This window comes from Squalius cephalus (assembly GCF_949319135.1).
Source record: "Squalius cephalus genome assembly, chromosome: 5".
NCBI lineage: Eukaryota > Metazoa > Chordata > Actinopteri > Cypriniformes > Leuciscidae > Squalius > Squalius cephalus.
Window position 1 is genome coordinate 24630115 of NC_137126.1, and position 18152 is coordinate 24648266.

Sequence of the window (18152 nt, forward strand, 5' to 3'; positions counted from 1 at the left end):
GAGGTACAAAGGATCCTCCTTCTGAAAGACCTTAGCAGAATGTTTTCTTTAGGCCTCTCAATGAAAATCAAAGCATTTTCCCTAAACAAAATACCAAATGCAAAATCTGAAATTTCCATGAAAAAAAGTAATAGAAAATATTAGCAGTAAAACAGTTACAGTAGGCTATGTAACAAAACACACAATAACCTCAGTTGCTTACCACAAAAGTACTGTATGAGTGCATTTGAAAACAGCAAGGGGGAGGAACAAATTAATGACTTTGTGTATAAGAGACCTGCCAGAGAGGTTGTGCGTATGGGGCTTGTGAAAGTGAGCATGGGCCCCATCATGTAATGGGCATCAGAGAGAGGGAAGGCAGAGTCCAGGCAATCTTTTGACCATGAAGACAGAAAACTGCCCAATTACTGATCTCAATCAGAAATAATAGGCCTATTAACTGCAATTCAGATTATGTATGAACATTCTTTGAGAAAACTCATCACCTGCTGGATATGTTGTAGGGCTACAGCATTGTGTAAATGACATTACTCTGATAACACAATTCTTAATTTAAAGTTTTGTTCCACGTTCAGAATAGTCAAATATCCTCACTTTGATGTGATATTTTCATGGATCACATCTTTGACTGAATTTTGGCTGGTATGACAGTTGTCTTCTTGACTGAGACCTATGGTGTGGATGTAGCATCATGCTCTACTCGCTTGTCAGCCAAAGGCTAATTTAGGCTATTTGGTTAGCAAAATAGTAATAGAAGTACAAAGATAAATTATCTCCATAGAGCATAATTTATAGTAAAAGTGTTTATTTCCTTTTCAAAAGTGGCATTTCGGAGTGATTTTGTAGCATTATTTTACTCTGTCTGCACCATAGAAACACAAATAGTTGGAACAATTCTGAAGTGTTTTTGCTCACACTCCCATTCTTTTTAAATACCGTGTGACTGTCGACGCCAACTTAGCAACAACACAGCAACGGGAACAGAAGCTCTGTCATCTCAGCTTGAATGGAATGCCATTCAAATGGCTGAGCCTCATAAAATGAGTATTCTCTTTGTAAATCTTCTGTAGATTACAGTTAAGTTTCCCGTCACTATTATTGTTTGGTGATGTTGAAAATACACGTCTTTTACATTAATAAGCAAACTCGAGTTTCATGTAGGCTAATGTGCACAATGGTTGTTGTCGTGATTCCCTTAGTTTTACTGTCTTTCCCCCAACTCAGCAGAGCACTTAATTGCCTTTTCTCGTCTTTTGTTAATTAGTATTCTGTACTCACTCTTTGAACATTTTTGCGCTTCATGCGCCATAAATTTCCAGTCTTCTTTCAAGTGAAAATCTGTAGCGCTACAGTGTCAACTGTCGGGTGGATCAACATCGTCACTCTTCACTTTCTGCTTTGCTTTAGGGGGATATCAGGCGCGGTGAGAATTGTTACTTTACTCTGTATTTGTATCAGAACAGCTAACTGTAATATGAAAGTCTAATATTAGTGTTGTTATTGCGCCGTTGTAGCCGGGGTGATGGATGTTGTTTGGAGAGGATTGTGCACTTTTGTTCTCACAACGCTTGTTTTTGAAGGTAAAGAGCATGTGCTATCTTTATTTCAATGTTTAAACTGAAATAAAATGTGTCTTTATTGTATTGTTTAAAAAGAACAAATCGCATTTGTTGTTAAACAATGTTGTCATCATATTAGAAGCCTACCATTTGTCAGTAGAAGTCGCTAACTTGGCTGTATTACAGAAACTTCCAGTCTTAATAGGCAACTTGACTTAAGATTTTAAAAAAAGTGCAGTTTCCTAAATGAAATTAAGATGGTTAGGCTACTAAACACATAGGATTTTGAGGATGTTTCTGTAAAAAAGCCCAGACTGTTCACACTTAGTAGGCTACAGCTCCATGTATACGTGTATCATAAACATATATGAAAGTTGGCAAATATGTTATTTGCTATAGTGTTCAAAGGGAAGGATGGTCTTCTAACTTGGTCAAGACTGTCAAGTTGTTTGTTGTGCTGTTAGCAGCAGATACTGTATATGTGAGGTTTTGATGCATGATTAAAGATGTATTTTACCACATAGCCTATATTTGCAATATGAATTTGCCAATGTTACCTAACATAAGTATTATAAGCTACAATAATATCTCTTTTCCCTTATAGAAGTTACAGGACTCATGATCAGGAATGAAGAGCTGAGGAAGTGTGTACAGGTAAATGAAGGTCAAGTCAGCAGCAGGTTAACCCTGCAAGAGTGCAGGGCAGATTCAGCTCTGCAAGAGTGGCACTGGAACCCAGAGACACGTTCTCTCAGCAACCCGCAGACAGGAGGGTGTCTAACTGCACCCCAGATCCAGGAGCATGAGAGTGTTTGGCTGCAAGCTTGCAGCTCTGAGGAGGAGGATCGTGAGGGCCAGACCTGGAGCTGCTCTAAAAAGGGTCTCCTGACATTACACAGCAAGGGTCTACACCTGAGCGTACGTCACGATTCCTCCAAGGTCTTCCTTTCCAAAGATCGTGGGAAAGGCAGCAAGTGGAGGACAATGGCTAATCAAACGGTATGCGAGGATACAGACAGCACACATCACGACCAGAATGTGTTGCAAGAGTCTCAGCAGACACTTTCAACTGGACCCCGAATCCTCACTCAGATTCGATATTGGCATTGTAAGAGAGTTAGATTAGGAGTTTGTGTGCATTCCGTCATCCCATCATTTTGATTAATTACATCTCATCCACTTCTTCAGTTAAAACTCCACAGAATTCAGCTGAGCGTCTCTTGAAGGTCACTCCTTTCATACCAGACCATATCATCCTCTGTCATATGTGTTTTTTTTTTACTTTCTCATCTTGTCCTACTAAATTTTAACCAGGGTCCCCACAGTATTGGAAAACCTGGAAATATCAGAGAAGATTGAGTGATATTTAAGTGTAATAAAATGTCACTGACTATTCTAATCCAAATTCTCAATTGAGCCACATTCAAATCTCAGGCTGACACAAGTAAGTTATCATTAATAATTAATTGTACATACTTATTTACATATCTTAATTCCAAGGATTGGTACCTGACATATAGACGTACCTTCCCAAAAATCTCTGATCATGAACGACTGAAATTGATTGGTCAAAAATGACAGGGTTCCTGTGTGTACATTGTCTGTTTTGTGTCTAATAATCACTATGCTGTATAACATATTTGTATAATCTTTTTATTACTTTACTTAAGCTGGGAGTAATGGCCAGACCTCACAAATAAAGTCAACTGAAGCGACACGGACTGCAGAGGCATCGGTTGAACCTAAAAGTAGCGTGGAGACTGGGGGACCTTCTGTTAATGTTTTTACAACAGACTATGGTAAGTTCTCATCTGTTTCAGAAAGTTTGATTCGTTTTAACAGTTGAATGCTTATTGGTCAGGACACAGGCTATAAACAATCAAACGTTCAAAACGTTACATTATGTCCACATGAGGGCAGTAGAGGAGAGGAAACCTAAACACGGTGCCATGTCTTGAGCCAACGAAAGATTACTGAATTTTAATGACAGAAAATGAGTAAAAATACAGAAAATGGTGTGGGTAAAAAAAAAGAGAATGTTAGTTGGTGATGTATAACGTTTTTAATAACAGGAACAGGCTGGAAAATGACAATGTTGCTTCTAAGCAGTTTGGCCCTGTTACTTGGGTTTGTGATCATCATTCTTAACATCTACCAGAACAGGTAAGATTCTTCTCATTTTTGGTAAATAAACCTTCAAGGCATTGTTACCCTGAATGGCAGCATTTAATTTTACACATAGAGAGGTTTTTCATTGTTTTGTAACTGATCTGTGCTGGTTGAAATCGGTTTCATAACAAGGAAATACTCAGTAACAAGTTTTCCTCCTTTATGAGTGGCTGATCTACTTCTTGTCTTCACGCACAGGAGGAAGAAGACTGTGGTAGTGCTGAAATCCTACACTCCGACAGGAGAGGTCAGTCAGCCAGGGTCTCCGGTGCCTAGTGAGAGAGCCCCTCTAACCCGACACCCTATGAAACCTGCTCAGTCCCCCTCCATCCAGCGAGGCGAGATCCTTGTTGAATGGAAAGATGGAACAGTCACGCCACTGTTTGAAACGTATCTAACCGACTAAACAGCATTATGTATAGAAGAAATAAATGTGAGAGTGACCTGTGTATCATTCCTAAGAAAACTGACAGAACTGAATTGGTGGCTTTATTAACTTATTACATGGAATGCTTGATTCTGATTCTTGATATTATTTCTTGATACTGACCGCTGTCCAGGGAATGACTGCCAATTGCATGCTCATGCCCAATTTCCATGTATTTATTTATTTGTTGTGTAGCCCGTGGAATAAGTGGGATAAAGTTATTGCAAGAAATTATCACAACTTTAACACCAGGGGGCCAGTTGCATAGCTTTAGTTTAAGACAATGTCTTAAGAACTTATACAACCCACTAGCAGTTAGTCAAGAGTCTTGCTTATCTGTATCAAATTAAACCAATCTACAACTTTATGTAACTGACTAAGAAAAGGTATGAACGGTCATAAAGAAAAAAAAATTTGATGACTAACTTGTAAAACTAGTCTTAGCATTTATGCAACCGGAATCCAACGCAAAGGCTTCTCGCTTGAGATCATTCAAAATCAAATCAATATTTCATGTGCCTTTTTAAAAGAAAAATTACAATTCATTTTGCTATAATGACCGTCTGACTATACGTTCTTCTCTCTTTTATATCCAACATCTTGAAAACAATCACATCTGTTGGGTGTACTGTGCTCTTGCAAGCAGAATGCCATCACTCTGTTGAATTTTGAAAAACTGAGGTTGGGTTCTGATCAAAGGCAATAGTCTGTACCTTGCCAAAAAAGATATAAGGTAACTTCAGGTCAAATACAGATCAAACTTAAAAGATGTTCTGTGTAGTTAACAGTGAATGGTTATATAAGCTGCATTCTATATATGTGCATGTAAAATAGGAATTTTATTTCTTGGAAAACTATAAAAACATTCAAAACATGCTTCTAAAATACTGATATGGCATTGAAGAAACCTGAATGTTTTTATAACAAGTGATGTTTTTAGCAGTAATGTAGATTATTTCTGAATTGCATAAGCCTAACTGAAGAAAGTTGTTGTTAGTGTGATTAGGAATTAATGTCAAATATATGAAAACCTTTTGTATAAAAATAATAATATTATTAAATATCACATGTAATAGTTACATTTAACATTTCCAATAAAGTACTGTTGACTTACACTTAAACTTGCTGTAACTTGTACTGAAGGGGTGGAGGAGCACCACCTTCACTGTTTTTTCAGATTTATTATCAGACTAACTTTACCTGTTTCTTTTGACTCACTGCTTTGTACAGCTCTTCTGCTGAGGGCACGAGCTAAGAAATGAAAAACATGTCTGTGCAAGCTTGTTGTTAGGGTGTAAAGCATACATATTTTGAGGAGAGAGAGGTAAATGTAAGGTTGACATGCAAGCATGAAAATCAAAGCCAGAAACACATGGTGTTGCACATTCTCACTTCTTTGAAAAGTATGTGATATTTTGTTCACACTTTTAGACTAGTCATATACATGTCACATATAGGACATGTACTTGATTACATTTATAAATCAGGTGGGCCGGTTCCATCATAAGGCTGCTGAAGGAAGTGGGTATCAGAGGCCAGGGCCCGCAGAAAGTTATTAAGGAACTTGCCACTGTCGCCGATGGAAGTAGTCATTGGCTGTGGCTGAAACGAAAGGATACGGTGTGGGCCACCAAATTACCAGTCATGCAGATCAGACACCCAGGTCTGATCAGCTTGTGGTGGGCCTGCCTCTGCTGAGGGTGTCCTGTAATAAAAGGCCGAAACATCCAATGAGACGGTGGTACACAACTGACGATGTGTTGTTTTGGTGCGAAGATCCATCTAAGAAGATTTCTTCAACATGTACTGTGGTAGTGCTGAATCGTTCAAGGCCAGTGCTGTGCTGAATCGTTAGGGATTGTAGTGTGTGTGTGTGTGTGTGTGTGTGTGTGTGTGTGTGTGTGTGTACTTGTACAGCTATCTTTGTGAGGACCAGTTTGAGTTTTAGACCATTGGAGTGAGGACAAAGAGAGTAAAGTGAGGACATTTTGGCCGGTCCTCACTTTCTGAGACCCCTTTAAAGGCCTGTTTGAGGGTCGAGACTTGGTTTTAGGGATAAGGTTATAATTGGGTTAAGGGTAGGTTTAGGGTAAGGGTTCGGGTTAGGCAGTTGTGATGGGTAAGGTTAGGGTAAGCGGCTAGAGATTGCATTGTGTCAATGAATGTCCTCATAAAGATGTGCAAGAATGTGTGTGTGTGTGTGTGTGTGTAAAATTTTAAGCATATACAAAACAACAACAAAAAAATTCTACAAATCATACAATAAAAACTATTTACCTCTTTACAGGGTAAACCGGTTTTTTTGTTTGTTTTTTTTTCATGTTTTTCTAAATAAATTCCTCTAAAAGGATTTTAAACCTTTGCAGATTACAGAGATACGGCCTATACAGTATGTGAAAGCTGCATACTTTCACATTCCACCGCAATGCCGTGGTACTCTGGCACTGTGGTTTAAGTTGTATGGTTTGTTAACATTGCATTTAAGCATATTGGCAACAGTCACATAACAATTTTTGGTTGAGTTGTATTTATTTAAAACTTTATAAGATAAGAGGACAAGATAACCACCAAGAAGTGGAAGACTTGACTGGGCAAGTGATAAGGTGTGATAGCTTTTTGAAAGCAGGCGTGTATTTGAGCAGGTTGCATAAATAAATGTAAAAATAATAATAATTGTGTATGTGTGTGTGTGTTTGGTTGGTTTTGTTTTATTATCATTATCATTTTGTTACAACAAATACTATAGATATATTTGGATTGTGGCCAGGTCATTGTTGAACCATGACAGATGCAGACACCTTCCAGAGAAAAGATATCTTAAAATGGCCATCATTATGCATTATACCATTGAATGTATATCTTACATCTCCATTGTTCTGTTATCATTGCTTTAGATTTTAATTTAGTGAGCTGCTATGCAAATAAACCAAAAACGCAACAGCTACAATCTTGAGTGTTTTAGTCCCTGTGACAACTGTCCCTGAAATACCAGTATTTATAAATAATCTTTCATCTGTTTCCCAACAAATATGTTGCAGAATTCAAAAAGTGCAACATGTAGAGCACAAGCTCTCTGCTCTCAAATATAGGTATCATGTACGTTACACACATGAGACAGGGCCATGGGAAATAAATGTCTTTGTAAGCAGAGGCTCTCCCATAGGATACCTATCAGGATAAAAGAGGATGTCCACACCCGATTCACTGATTGAGCATGATTGAGCTCCTATCTGTTTCTGTCGTCCTCTTTCCATTGGCTGTTCATTTGTATCTCCGATCACAACCTTTTCTGTCCTCCAAGAAGCATGCAGTTATGGAAATTATTCATAATTGTCATGTGCACCAACTGCACGTAGTTTGCTTCATTAAAATGCACCAGGGAGCTGAAATAATGAGGGATGATCACATAATTCCTTCCAAAAGATTGGTTTAATTTGATTAAAGTCCCTTAACAAAGTCAAATATACAAAACACTATGTTTTGTAAGGAATGTACAGTAAAAGTGCATCTTAATTATCATGTAGGAATGTTTTGATTTGTGGTCATCTTTTTTTCCCCCTTTTTTCTAAGGAACTCTGAAACAACAATAGGTTATTGTTTGAGGATGAACACAAAAGGTCATAAATGAAAAAGAGGCATTGTTCACATTAGAACAAAGTTAAAGCCACAAAATCTGAAAAGCCAATGTAAGGCCAACATGCAATATGATAGTCAGATCAACATTGCTGACAACAGTTGTCTTGTAGATCGTTTAAACTATGAAAAGGTGGTCATATTTGTAACAGATAAGCATGTCTTGTGGAGGAAAATTAACTGAACTGTTACCCTTACACCAAAGGACGTTGTTTGTATAAAATAATTGTCATTACCAGGGGATAAGAAAATCCTTTAAAGGCATTCTGACAAGTTATTTGATGTATCAGAGAAGAAAAGGAGATGATTTCTACCTTTTTGTTGTTGTAAGGTACTCAGTGGTTGTGCACACTGAAAATTTGAGTCATTTAGACATGTTTTAAATCATCTTGTGCGGGATACAATTCACATCATTTTGATTATTATTATTTTGCTAAAGTATGCTATATTATTTATTATTATTATTATTGTATCAATGCTTTAATCAGCTATAGGCCTACTGAAAAATTACAGAGCGCTCCTGCTAAAAAATAAAACACCAGAGATTTCAAATCAGGTACAGGTGTTACGATCTGATCGCAATTGCTTTGGAAAACATCTGAAAAAAGTGTTATCAGTATGGATTCCTCTCAGCTTGTTTTTCCACATGTGGGCAGCATATGGGTTGGCAGCATCTTAAAGGTATCTGGGAGCTGTGATGTTTTAGCTCCCAGCTAAAGAAGCAGTGACCCTTTACAAAGCATTTCTTCAGGCACTTTTGGTGCATCACAACAGGAAACAACATAGTAAACTTGGGAATGTGCTTTACAAGTACTTGTGGACCTCAAAGAGTGCGACTAAATCATGACCTGTACATTTTGCATTGAAAGCTCACGTTTGTTTGAGAATATTGTAGAAGTCTACATTCTAAAACATAGCCTACTGTTTCACTAAGGTAAAAAAAAAAATATATATATAATCCCTCACAAACTATACGCATAGTGTAAAGATGAAAAGACATAATGTTCTTTTGGACATCGCATGTGGTACTGAGGCCAGTGATTCTAGCTCCAGCTGTGAAGTCTTTCAAGAGGATTTTCACATAAATTACAAGTTTCTGCGAAAAAAAAGAAAAAGAAAAAGAAAAAAAGACGAGGCATCGTCCCATTGGGCGTTTTATTAGAACCACTCACATTCTTAGTTGAGGTCTACGCTGTCTCAGGTTACAAAACAGTCTTAAGCTGCAGAAAGAAGATCATTTATTGTTTAGATCATTTTACCAAACTAGAAACCAAAAAAAACAAATTCTTTCTGCATTTCCCATGCCAGCCATCATGGGAAATGTGTGGCTCTGTGCACAGGAAATTTATTCGGACTAGGACAGGCCTACACTGTAATTGCTAAGTAGATTCCTGTTTACGTAAGAACCCCACACCCAAGGACAATACTTTATGTTATCAAGCAAAATGTTCATAAAACAATCCAAACATCGCGAAAGCCCTGAAATAACTGCAGATTTCACGCCTTATTAAAGTTGGCATGCATTCCCTAAACGCAAGTTTGCCCGTGCCGTACCCAACATGAAACTTCGAAACTGTTCGGAGACCTCCATGCAGGTGTGTGGGCTCTAAGCCAATAAGATAAGCTTTATGGAGTCTAAACAGGGCGCATGTTTTTGTCATGGTACTTGTTCAACTTGTTTCCATCATCTTGTATCCAAACTTGTTTGTTTCCCACATCTTGTTTCCAAACTTGTTTGAGTGGAAATTAAGACAGGAGCTGTCGCAGGGAAGTGGTCTTTTTCGCTGAAAAATGAAACCAGTATCTGAAAGTGCCTCGGGCACAAAGAAGCAATCTGTGCTAATGTACCCAAAGGAGAAAAAGGACGCAATGGCAAGGGAGTCATATTTACTCAAAAGAGAGGGTTTTGTAAAGGTGCAATATGAGCTGGCTGAGAAGATTTCCTGATATATCTGACTTAAATGTATGTATATATAAAAAAAAAAACATGTAGCCTATATGTGGATGATTAATAAAGTTCATGTTTACATACCGTTTATTTAAAAAAAAAAAAGAATAAAAAAAGAAATGGATACTATCTTGAAAAACATACCATGCCCACAATAATATTACACAGCACAGCTGTTTTCAACATTGATAATAATAAGAAATGTTAGAATAATTTCTGAAGGATGACACTGAAGACTGGAGTAATGACTGCTGAAAATTCAGCTTTTCCATCACAGGAATTAATACAAATATATTACAATAGAAAACAGTCATTTTAAATTGTAATAATGTATCAAATTAATACAGTTTTTACTGAAATGCAGCCTTGGTGAGAATAAGGCACTTCTTTCAAAAAAGAAAGCCATAAACTTTTCGAACGGTAGTAATCACATTCTGGAGAAAGGAAAATCAAATCACTTGAGTTCCTGACAATCTTGTATCGTCTTGTCCTTCTGATACCAGCACTCCTGCCTAGTTGGGTTTCGGTTCAGGGTCGAGCTCCAGACATTCATGCTCCGTGTTTTGTCTTCTGTTGTGAGCACACGGCTTGAGTGTTTGTTCCCTCAGCATGTGCTTTTGGTCGTGTATGTTTTTGTTTTTGTGAGTTTTCACTGGCCGTGCTCCTGTATTGTCATGATGTTTGGTGTGAGGCACATGGCTTCCCTTACATTTGTTTCTATGTGCCATGTGCTTCCCTGTCTAATGTGACTCCACCTGTTATCTTGTTATTAGTTCATTTGCCATGTTACCCTTCTCATTTGCTTTCCTATTGATTCTCTCTACATTATCTGTGTTGTGCCAGTGTGTCGTCTAATGTTCCAGTGTGTAGTGTTACCCATGTTTTCAGTCCTTCCCTGCCTTGCCATACTGTGCGTTGGTTTGTGAGTTTTTATTTTGTTTTTAAAATTAAATAAAAAGCCCATAGAACTCTGTGCCTGAATCCTCCTCATTCCCTCAACCACAATGTGACACATCAATCCACAAGCTTGAATTAATGCACCAATTTAAAGTGTAGAGAAGGCTGGTCTTCTTTTGTTTTGAAATTGCTTTTAGAAATGTAACTAAAGTGAGTTATTGCTCTGTCAACAACCCTGTGTTGTTAGCAACAATTTGTTTTTGTAGGGTTCTGGGAAATAAAGCAGGGATAATAAAGAATATATAATTGAGGTCTGAGAACTTTAACCTGGCGTGTTGTGGCTTGGTTGAAGCTATAGTTCACTTTTAAAGGTTGTTTTCTTTCTTGAAGGTGGAATGTATTATATTTTAACTTGCACACACCCAGATGTTATCCCAATAAACTTAATATGAATGTGAACCTGAGAGACTGGTAATGTTCTTACTCTTTTGTATACTTTAAGACTCCAGTGGTCCATACCTATTGTGTCATAAGGCCTTAGGCTTGTTTAATTCATCTTACGACGTCTTTGATAATGACTGGCTTTGGCATCTTTTTAACTAATATAGATTAACACCCACAACCCCTGGAGGAGTACATGAATGAGCACATCCCTAAAGACAAAGGAACGACAAAGGGTGGTTTCAACTAAACATAAAAAAGACAAAACTTCACAGTGTGAGACTTCTTTTAAAACAAAAACCTTTATTAATATAACAATAAATTGCTTCAAAACATTCAATCACAATTACATTGGTTAGGAAACTAAACTGATAACAGATACAGAAGAGGATGATGACACCAGTCTAAAGACTGCAATGTCATGATGCAATTGGCAGGATTATTCCACTATCGACTGTAACATGTTTCCTAAAATGCATACGTTAAGTTGCAATCCCTAAAATGTAATAGGAAATAATTCTGCTTTAAATGAAGATGAGAATAAAAAATATTTACACTGAAAAAAAAGAAAGAAAGCTAAGTATTGTTGTACCTGTTTTTAGTAGAACTGCTATTAGATGAACAACACAACATTGTTACTAACCTTTCAAAACAGTGAATTAATATAATTCGTGTTGCTGAAGAAACACCTTTTTCCCTTCTGGAGGATGTGTGAAAAAAAAAAGAATAACAACAATGTTTGATGGAACTATTAACACAAGTTTGAAATCTAGAAATGTTCAGCATTTAAAGTCCATTTGATGGCCTGCAAGACAATCAGAATCCGCTCTGAAACAGAAGAGGGAGTCTTGTGTGGTATAAGACATGTTCACTGAACCCAGAGACTCATAAGCAGAAAGCTTATGTGGATTTATGGTACGGAGGGCTGATGGAATTTACGCAGATCATTCCTTGCTGCTGACGTCATTAAGTTTCAAAGACTCTTCCCTAGCTTTATTATTCTTGTCCCGTGCCTCTCCCTCCACGTGCCACCCCACCATTAGCTGGTACACAATCACACCAATAATGGATCCCAGGAAGGGGGCGAAGATGGGCACCAAAAACCAACACTGTCTGGTACTTTTGGAAAACAAAATAGAAAGTCTCATTAGTTTTTAATGACAGAAGCAAAAACTTGATACATAATATGTTCCTGTTATGGGAATTAAATGTATATACTTACGTAAAGACTTCACCACCCCAACCAGCCATGGCGGTGAAAAGACGAGGCCCGAAATCCCTAGCTGGGTTAACTGCATAACCAGAATTGAAGCCCATGGAGAGTCCAATGACAAGAATGCTGAACCCCACCGTGAAGGCCTCAAGACCTGGGGGGATCGGGTTGTTGTAGGGGTCCACAATGGCCAGGATGCAGACAATAAGAGATGCAGTGCCTATCACCTGGGAAGATGGTTATATTTATGGTTTATGTACAAAAATATATAAGATAATAAAAATAATATATTCATTATACTTTACAGAACCCCCTAAGGCAAGGGTGTCAATCCTGCTCCTGGAGGGCCAGTGTCCTGCAAAGTTTAGCTCCAACCCCTATTAAACACACCTGAACCAGCTAATCAAGGTCTCACTAGGCATCCTACAAACTTCCAAGCAGGAGTGTTGAGACAAGTTGGAGCTAAACTCTGCAAGACAGTGGCCCTCCAGGACCGAGTTTGGACACCCCTGTCCTACTGAAACATGGGGATGGTAAAAAAATGTTTTGCTTGAAAAACTTTTCCTTGTATTTGTTTCTTTTTACCTTCAATATGTGCCCTTAGGTAATAGACTAATTTACATCAAATATTCTATTTTCATTATTTTTAAAGACATGTAAGTTCATAATCGTGCCCTGTAATTAAATAAAAACAACATAATTGAAATATTTACAAATAAAAATGTAGTCATTACAGAGGATGTCTTTGATGGTTTAATGAGAGATTTTATAATTGGTTTAAGTTAGTTACAAGCTGCAGTTACTGACCTGGTCAAAGAATCCATTTAAGATGGTGAGATGAGGGTTGGGGTATGTAGCAAAAATCCCAGCAGTGGCTTTTGGCCCATTTACAAGCAACAGATTTGATTCTCCAGCATACTCATACATTGCATCTAAAAAAATAAAAAATAAATAAAGTGTCAGAAAAGATAAACATGATATACACTTTTGAAAAGAGAGAAGATTAATACTGCGTAACATGTACCATGGTATTCAGCAAAGATAATTGCGGCACCCAAGAAGGATCCAATTGTTTGAAACAGAAAGTACACAGGGAACTTTCTCCATTTTTCACGTCCCAAGAGGCAGAGAGCAAATGTAACTGCTGGATTTAAATGTCCGCCTAAGGTGAAAAAAAAAAAGGTTCTCTCATCCAAACAGTTCATCCACAAAGAATCTTTTATAAAAGCTTAGTCCTGTTTTTATAACCATGCACAACAGCAGCTTAAGATGCAATTTTAGAGGAGTTTGCCTACCTGACACCTGGCCGCAAACCAAGATTCCAAGGGTAGCGGCAAACGCAAAAGCAAGGTTTATAGTGAGAAAGCGTCCGTGAGATCCTTCACTTAGTACCACTTGAGCCACTGCACCACAGCCAAACATCTGTGAATGATGTGAAATAAGAACATGCGTTAATTACAGTTTGAGAAACCACACATTGTTTCAAGCGTGCCATTTCTTTCAGCACTATGAATAATCATTTTACCATCTAAGAGTAGGCCATTCAAATTGTGAGCCACAACATATACTTTAAACTGGTGATGAGAATAGCAGGTTGCAGTTTCAAACTCTGCTAAAAATAAAATAAGTATTCCCTTTTGTTGAAACACTACAAATCTATAGTGACTTTGGTCTGCACATTTTCACATAGAATATTTCAGACAGGTCATTACAAGTCCTTTCTGACAAAGAGCAATTACAAGTTGCTGTTCAGACTTGTGGCTGAAGTCACCTCAGTGTGAATAAATACCTGTGGCATTATATCAAATTATCAGACTCAAGCTAAGGCTATACTAAAGTCATGTAATTGCCAGGAAGCATTGAAGAGCTTTCATAAGTTTAAATCTCCGCAACAATGTCAACACATGCCTAAAAATGGCATCTCACAAAACCAATTTATCACCTAAGCGTGGCCCTAAAAGTATTTCCTTTTGTTCTCTAATGCTATTACATTTCCTTGTGTTATTCATTTTTATTTAACCTTTTTTTTCCCTTCACAGTAAGCCTATTGTGTAACCAAAGAGAAATGGTTCCTGTTTCTGCTCTGGGAAGAACGTTTGCAGATAAAGTCAATATTAACAATTCTGACCTTCACAGACAAAGACCGTGTTCAAAGTAACTTGCACATCGAATACCTTTTGCCACACAGCAAACATCCCACCTGATGAGTGTTTCAGTTATCGCATGACCTCTCTATTCAAGTATTATCTCTCACATAACCCCGGGCCACCTTAAAAGAAAACTATGAGTGTAATTCTTGAAATAAGTTTTTACCAAAGTGCTTGTAAAATCACATAATTGCCTTGAGAGCATTTTGTAGCAGCAGTTTGGTGTCAGTGTGCTCTTTAACAAGAGTCATATTTCATACCCCTCATGTGACTGTCATTCACACACAGCCCTGATCTCTTACAGCGGCGGTTTCTGCGTTTGTAGTCTGCCACTTGTGGTGCATTTACCAGACATCCTGTTTATCACAATGTTTGAGAACATTTCTGACTGTAAACTGGTGGGGAATTGTGGGTCTGTCAAGTTAATAATATGTATCATATATGTTTTCATCCTGGTGAATATCTAAATATCTAGCCACTAAATATGGTTGCATTAATGTCAAACCTTTCCAAAATATAGATTTTACATGTTTAGGATAAGAAAAAATGAATCCTTGTTATTGGTGTGGCAAATGCACACATTAAACCTCAACATATGTTGTTTCTCACGCGTGGATTGTGGTATTTTAATGGAAGTGATGAAACAAGTGCTATTCATCGAAAGCTTTGGTATGCGCTTCTTTCCTGATACAAGCTGCATTACTTAGTTCTTATGTGCGCTGTTTGTCACCGAGAAAATTGCCACTAAATTAGAGGATGTTCAAGTACTTTTTGTGCTGTTTATCATGCATGTCAAGAGCATATGTTTTTCTCACGAACCGGACTAAGATTATATCTACCCTTCTTTCTTGTTTATTTGCAAATTACTTCCTTTAAGTATAGTTCCTCAGGGCATATTTATCATGTACTTTCAATAAAATACAATGCAGTACGCTTCCTTTATTGGTTCACCGTGTATGTTTCAATTGTGTAAAAATAAAACTTGTTTTCTTTTTTTTTTCGCACAATGAAAGTCAGAGGGATCCAAACCAACCCCATTGACTTTCATTGTATAAAAAAAAAATACTTATTTTGTGTTCCACAGAAGAAACTCACAGGTTTGGATGACTTTTGGACTGAAGACCAGTTGCAGTAAACTAAAACATGCTAATGTAAGATCTTTGTAAGACTCCACACCACTGTGTGCACAATAGTACAGATTTAAATGCTAATTTGCATTAATCTATCATTCAGTTAAATGCTTAAGGAAAATGTGAGTTCTTGCATGTGCTAAAGTGCCCATTAGACCCTGACTTTTTCATCAATCTGAGTGAGAAGAGCAAGAGTGTGCAATTCCACAGCTGATGCTCTACATGTAACATTGCACTAAAAAAGAAATCTTATTTTTGACTTTTATTACAGATTATGTGAGACATAAACATGCTGTTTCAGACCATATGACTAAGTGCATTTCTATTAACTTCTACCGAGCTCAGCTTTGATGCTATTACTACTGATGTTGTGATTAAGTGACTAAATTATGATTAAGGAGAAATACCCACCACCAGGATGAGAGTTCCCAAGCACTCAGCCAATCCCTGGCGCAGCAGCTTGTTGCGGATATGGAAAGTGTGTGCAAGCTTATCCAGCATGACCTTCTGCCAACCCATCTTTCAGCCGGGTGTGGATGTCTTCCTCTGACTGTGTGAAAAAAACCTGTATGTCCTCAAAGACGTATACTCATGTGAAGGCCAGGGCTCTGCTCTTATAGCCACGATGGACCAGGACCAGCCCTTCATGGCCTGCCCCCTTACACACTTCTTTATCTCACACACACACACACACACACACACACACACACACACACACACACACACACACACACACACACACACACACACACACACACTCACCTATACACCACATTAACTCCCTCGATCCCTCCCTGTATTATTCATATATGCTCACACCCCTTCACACTGCATTCCAGTGCTGTTCCTCTCTATTATAGAACAGGTTCTTCTTTTTTTTTTTTTTCTTCCCTTTCTCTCACATTGATGCATTTTTGAAACTTCATCACCCACTATTAAGGCTTTTGGATTAAAAGTGGGCCTGTGTGTAACATTTTAGAAGTATTTTTGGCTAATCTCTAAAAGTGATATGGCCAGTTGTAGGAGACGAGTTTCATTTTGAGTTAACATAAAGCATGACTAAGGCTCTGGCTCCAGGAACGGGCAGGGTCACTTGCTTAGTAGTATGATTCATAAAAGAAATCTGTTACCAATGATGCTGATTAGGCACTAATTAATCTAAACACAATCATTATACTGAAAGATTTATATTTTTTTGTATTTACAATTAGGCCATACATATTCTGAAATTATTTAAACAGCAGAACATGAGAATTCTTTTGACTTAATTTCTAGATTTTTCCATTGATTGTGACAGAATGTTTACTTGAATGGAAAAATTGTATTAAGACTAACACTTTTATAGACTGTGCCAAATTTCTGAATAAATGGGGAAAAATAAAACAAATAGAAAGTGTAGTTTACCTCAAAATTACGTGTTCAGCAGATGGCAGTAATATCTTCAATACAGCTGTTGAGAAAAAAAACGAATTAATAAAAAATAAATCTAGCCTACATAATATTAACTTTTATGTGTGCAATCTTACACATCTAATAATGAATTAGTCACAATGTGGATCAAACAGCCAAGGCTATTTTCTAAATGTCAAATAATGTTCATTATATAGGCTACACCTTTTATGCATTCAAATTTATTCAATTGCCTGTCTGTAATTATCAAGCGTATATCGTTAGTTCTGGCAGGTCATGTTAGTCAAGCTCACATCAGATTTTAAAACGAGCCGTTCATTCATAATTATACGCAAGATCGCTGTGAAAATACAGACCGGAACGCAGCTCTGAAAAGGGGCGGGGCTACATAAGGTATTATATGTCTTACCACCACCAATCCTAACTGTATGCTAACTGTCAATCGTATTTGACGATAGTGGTCCTGACAGAAATGACGCATACTAACCATGTTGCACAGGAGCCCTATTAAACCCTCCCTGATATCAGTTTTTTTTAGTTGTATCACTCTTTAGTTGTTTCATTAAAAAGAAAGTAACTATAGATTTAAAGAAACTCGTTATTAAGGCAAGGAAAGGATATTTGAAAGGATTTTGTAGCTTGCCCAACTTAATATCTGTAAACGGTCTGTACCCATTCATTCTTTTTTGATTCTGTTGGCTATAGCACATTTTCCTACACAGACTTTCTGAAAGATAAAAAGTGTCAAAGCTACTGCAGTCCTAGACAAGTCAATCTGGTTAGACTGTGCTATGCATACACTTGAATTAGGGATGTGATGGTGAGGAAATTTTCCTACTGGTGACCCGTGGTGTGATCACACCGGTAATACCGGTATCACCAGCGGGTGGGTTTCGGGCAGCAATTGCTTGAATGATGGGTTCATTATTATTCTTAATGAAAAGCACAATAACAAAGACAAACTTGCTTATATTACCAAAACTCAACCTGTTACCAGGGTCCAACCTGTGCAGAGCACATGCCCTTTTTGCCAGTGGTGTAAGTTTGTTTTAAAAAGTGTGTCTGTGGGGGGGTCTGTACTTAAATAGTACATTGGGTTTAACTTTTCGTTTACTGAGGTCTAATATATGTTGTTAGTGGCGAGAATTTTCACGTGAATAAATACATAGATCCGACTA

The 18152-nt window shown here is 37.6% G+C and overlaps 2 protein-coding genes across 3 annotated transcripts; one reads left to right on the forward strand and one right to left on the reverse strand.

The window, feature by feature from the left end:
- The first annotated feature begins 915 nt into the window (after positions 1-915).
- LOC307158681 (uncharacterized protein) lies at positions 916-5360 on the forward strand. 2 transcript variants are annotated; one of them, XM_079871472.1, is made up of 6 exons: positions 916-1423; positions 1515-1580; positions 2164-2667; positions 3230-3358; positions 3632-3722; positions 3927-5360. In XM_079871472.1, exons 2-6 carry the CDS (start codon positions 1523-1525, stop codon positions 4132-4134), a joined length of 990 nt encoding a protein of 329 aa, XP_079727598.1. In that variant the 5' UTR covers positions 916-1423; positions 1515-1522; the 3' UTR covers positions 4135-5360. The 2 variants fall into 2 exon arrangements, with proteins under 2 accessions (XP_079727598.1, XP_079727599.1); XM_079871473.1 differs by having other exon boundaries at positions 1337-1404; positions 1512-1580.
- Positions 5361-11357: 5997 nt separating this feature from the next.
- Positions 11358-16394, reverse strand: aqp3a (aquaporin 3a). The gene is made up of 6 exons (XM_079871099.1): positions 15976-16394; positions 13583-13709; positions 13312-13449; positions 13095-13219; positions 12297-12514; positions 11358-12193 (listed from the first exon to the last, which is right to left on the reverse strand). The coding sequence occupies exons 1-6, from the start codon at positions 16081-16083 to the stop codon at positions 12019-12021; spliced, it is 891 nt and encodes a 296-aa protein (XP_079727225.1). The 5' UTR covers positions 16084-16394; the 3' UTR covers positions 11358-12018.
- Positions 16395-18152: the final 1758 nt, after the last annotated feature.

What these genes read in the sequence shown, in the direction of transcription:
- LOC307158681 (XM_079871472.1), top strand. Translation starts at nt 1,523, where the DNA reads ATGGATGTTGTTTGGAGAGGATTGTGCACTTTTGTTCTCACAACGCTT. An exon ending in TCAGATTCGATATTGGCATT is followed by an intron (nt 2,668 to 3,229) that starts GTAAGAGAGTTA and finishes ACTTTACTTAAG; the next exon opens with CTGGGAGTAATGGCCAGACC. An exon ending in TGTTTTTACAACAGACTATG is followed by an intron (nt 3,359 to 3,631) that starts GTAAGTTCTCAT and finishes TTTTAATAACAG; the next exon opens with GAACAGGCTGGAAAATGACA.
- aqp3a (XM_079871099.1), bottom strand. Translation starts at nt 16,083, where the DNA reads ATGGGTTGGCAGAAGGTCATGCTGGATAAGCTTGCACACACTTTCCAT. An exon ending in TGGGAACTCTCATCCTGGTG is followed by an intron (nt 13,710 to 15,975) that starts GTGGGTATTTCT and finishes CATCATTCACAG; the next exon opens with ATGTTTGGCTGTGGTGCAGT. An exon ending in TATCTTTGCTGAATACCATG is followed by an intron (nt 13,220 to 13,311) that starts GTACATGTTACG and finishes TTATTTTTTTAG; the next exon opens with ATGCAATGTATGAGTATGCT.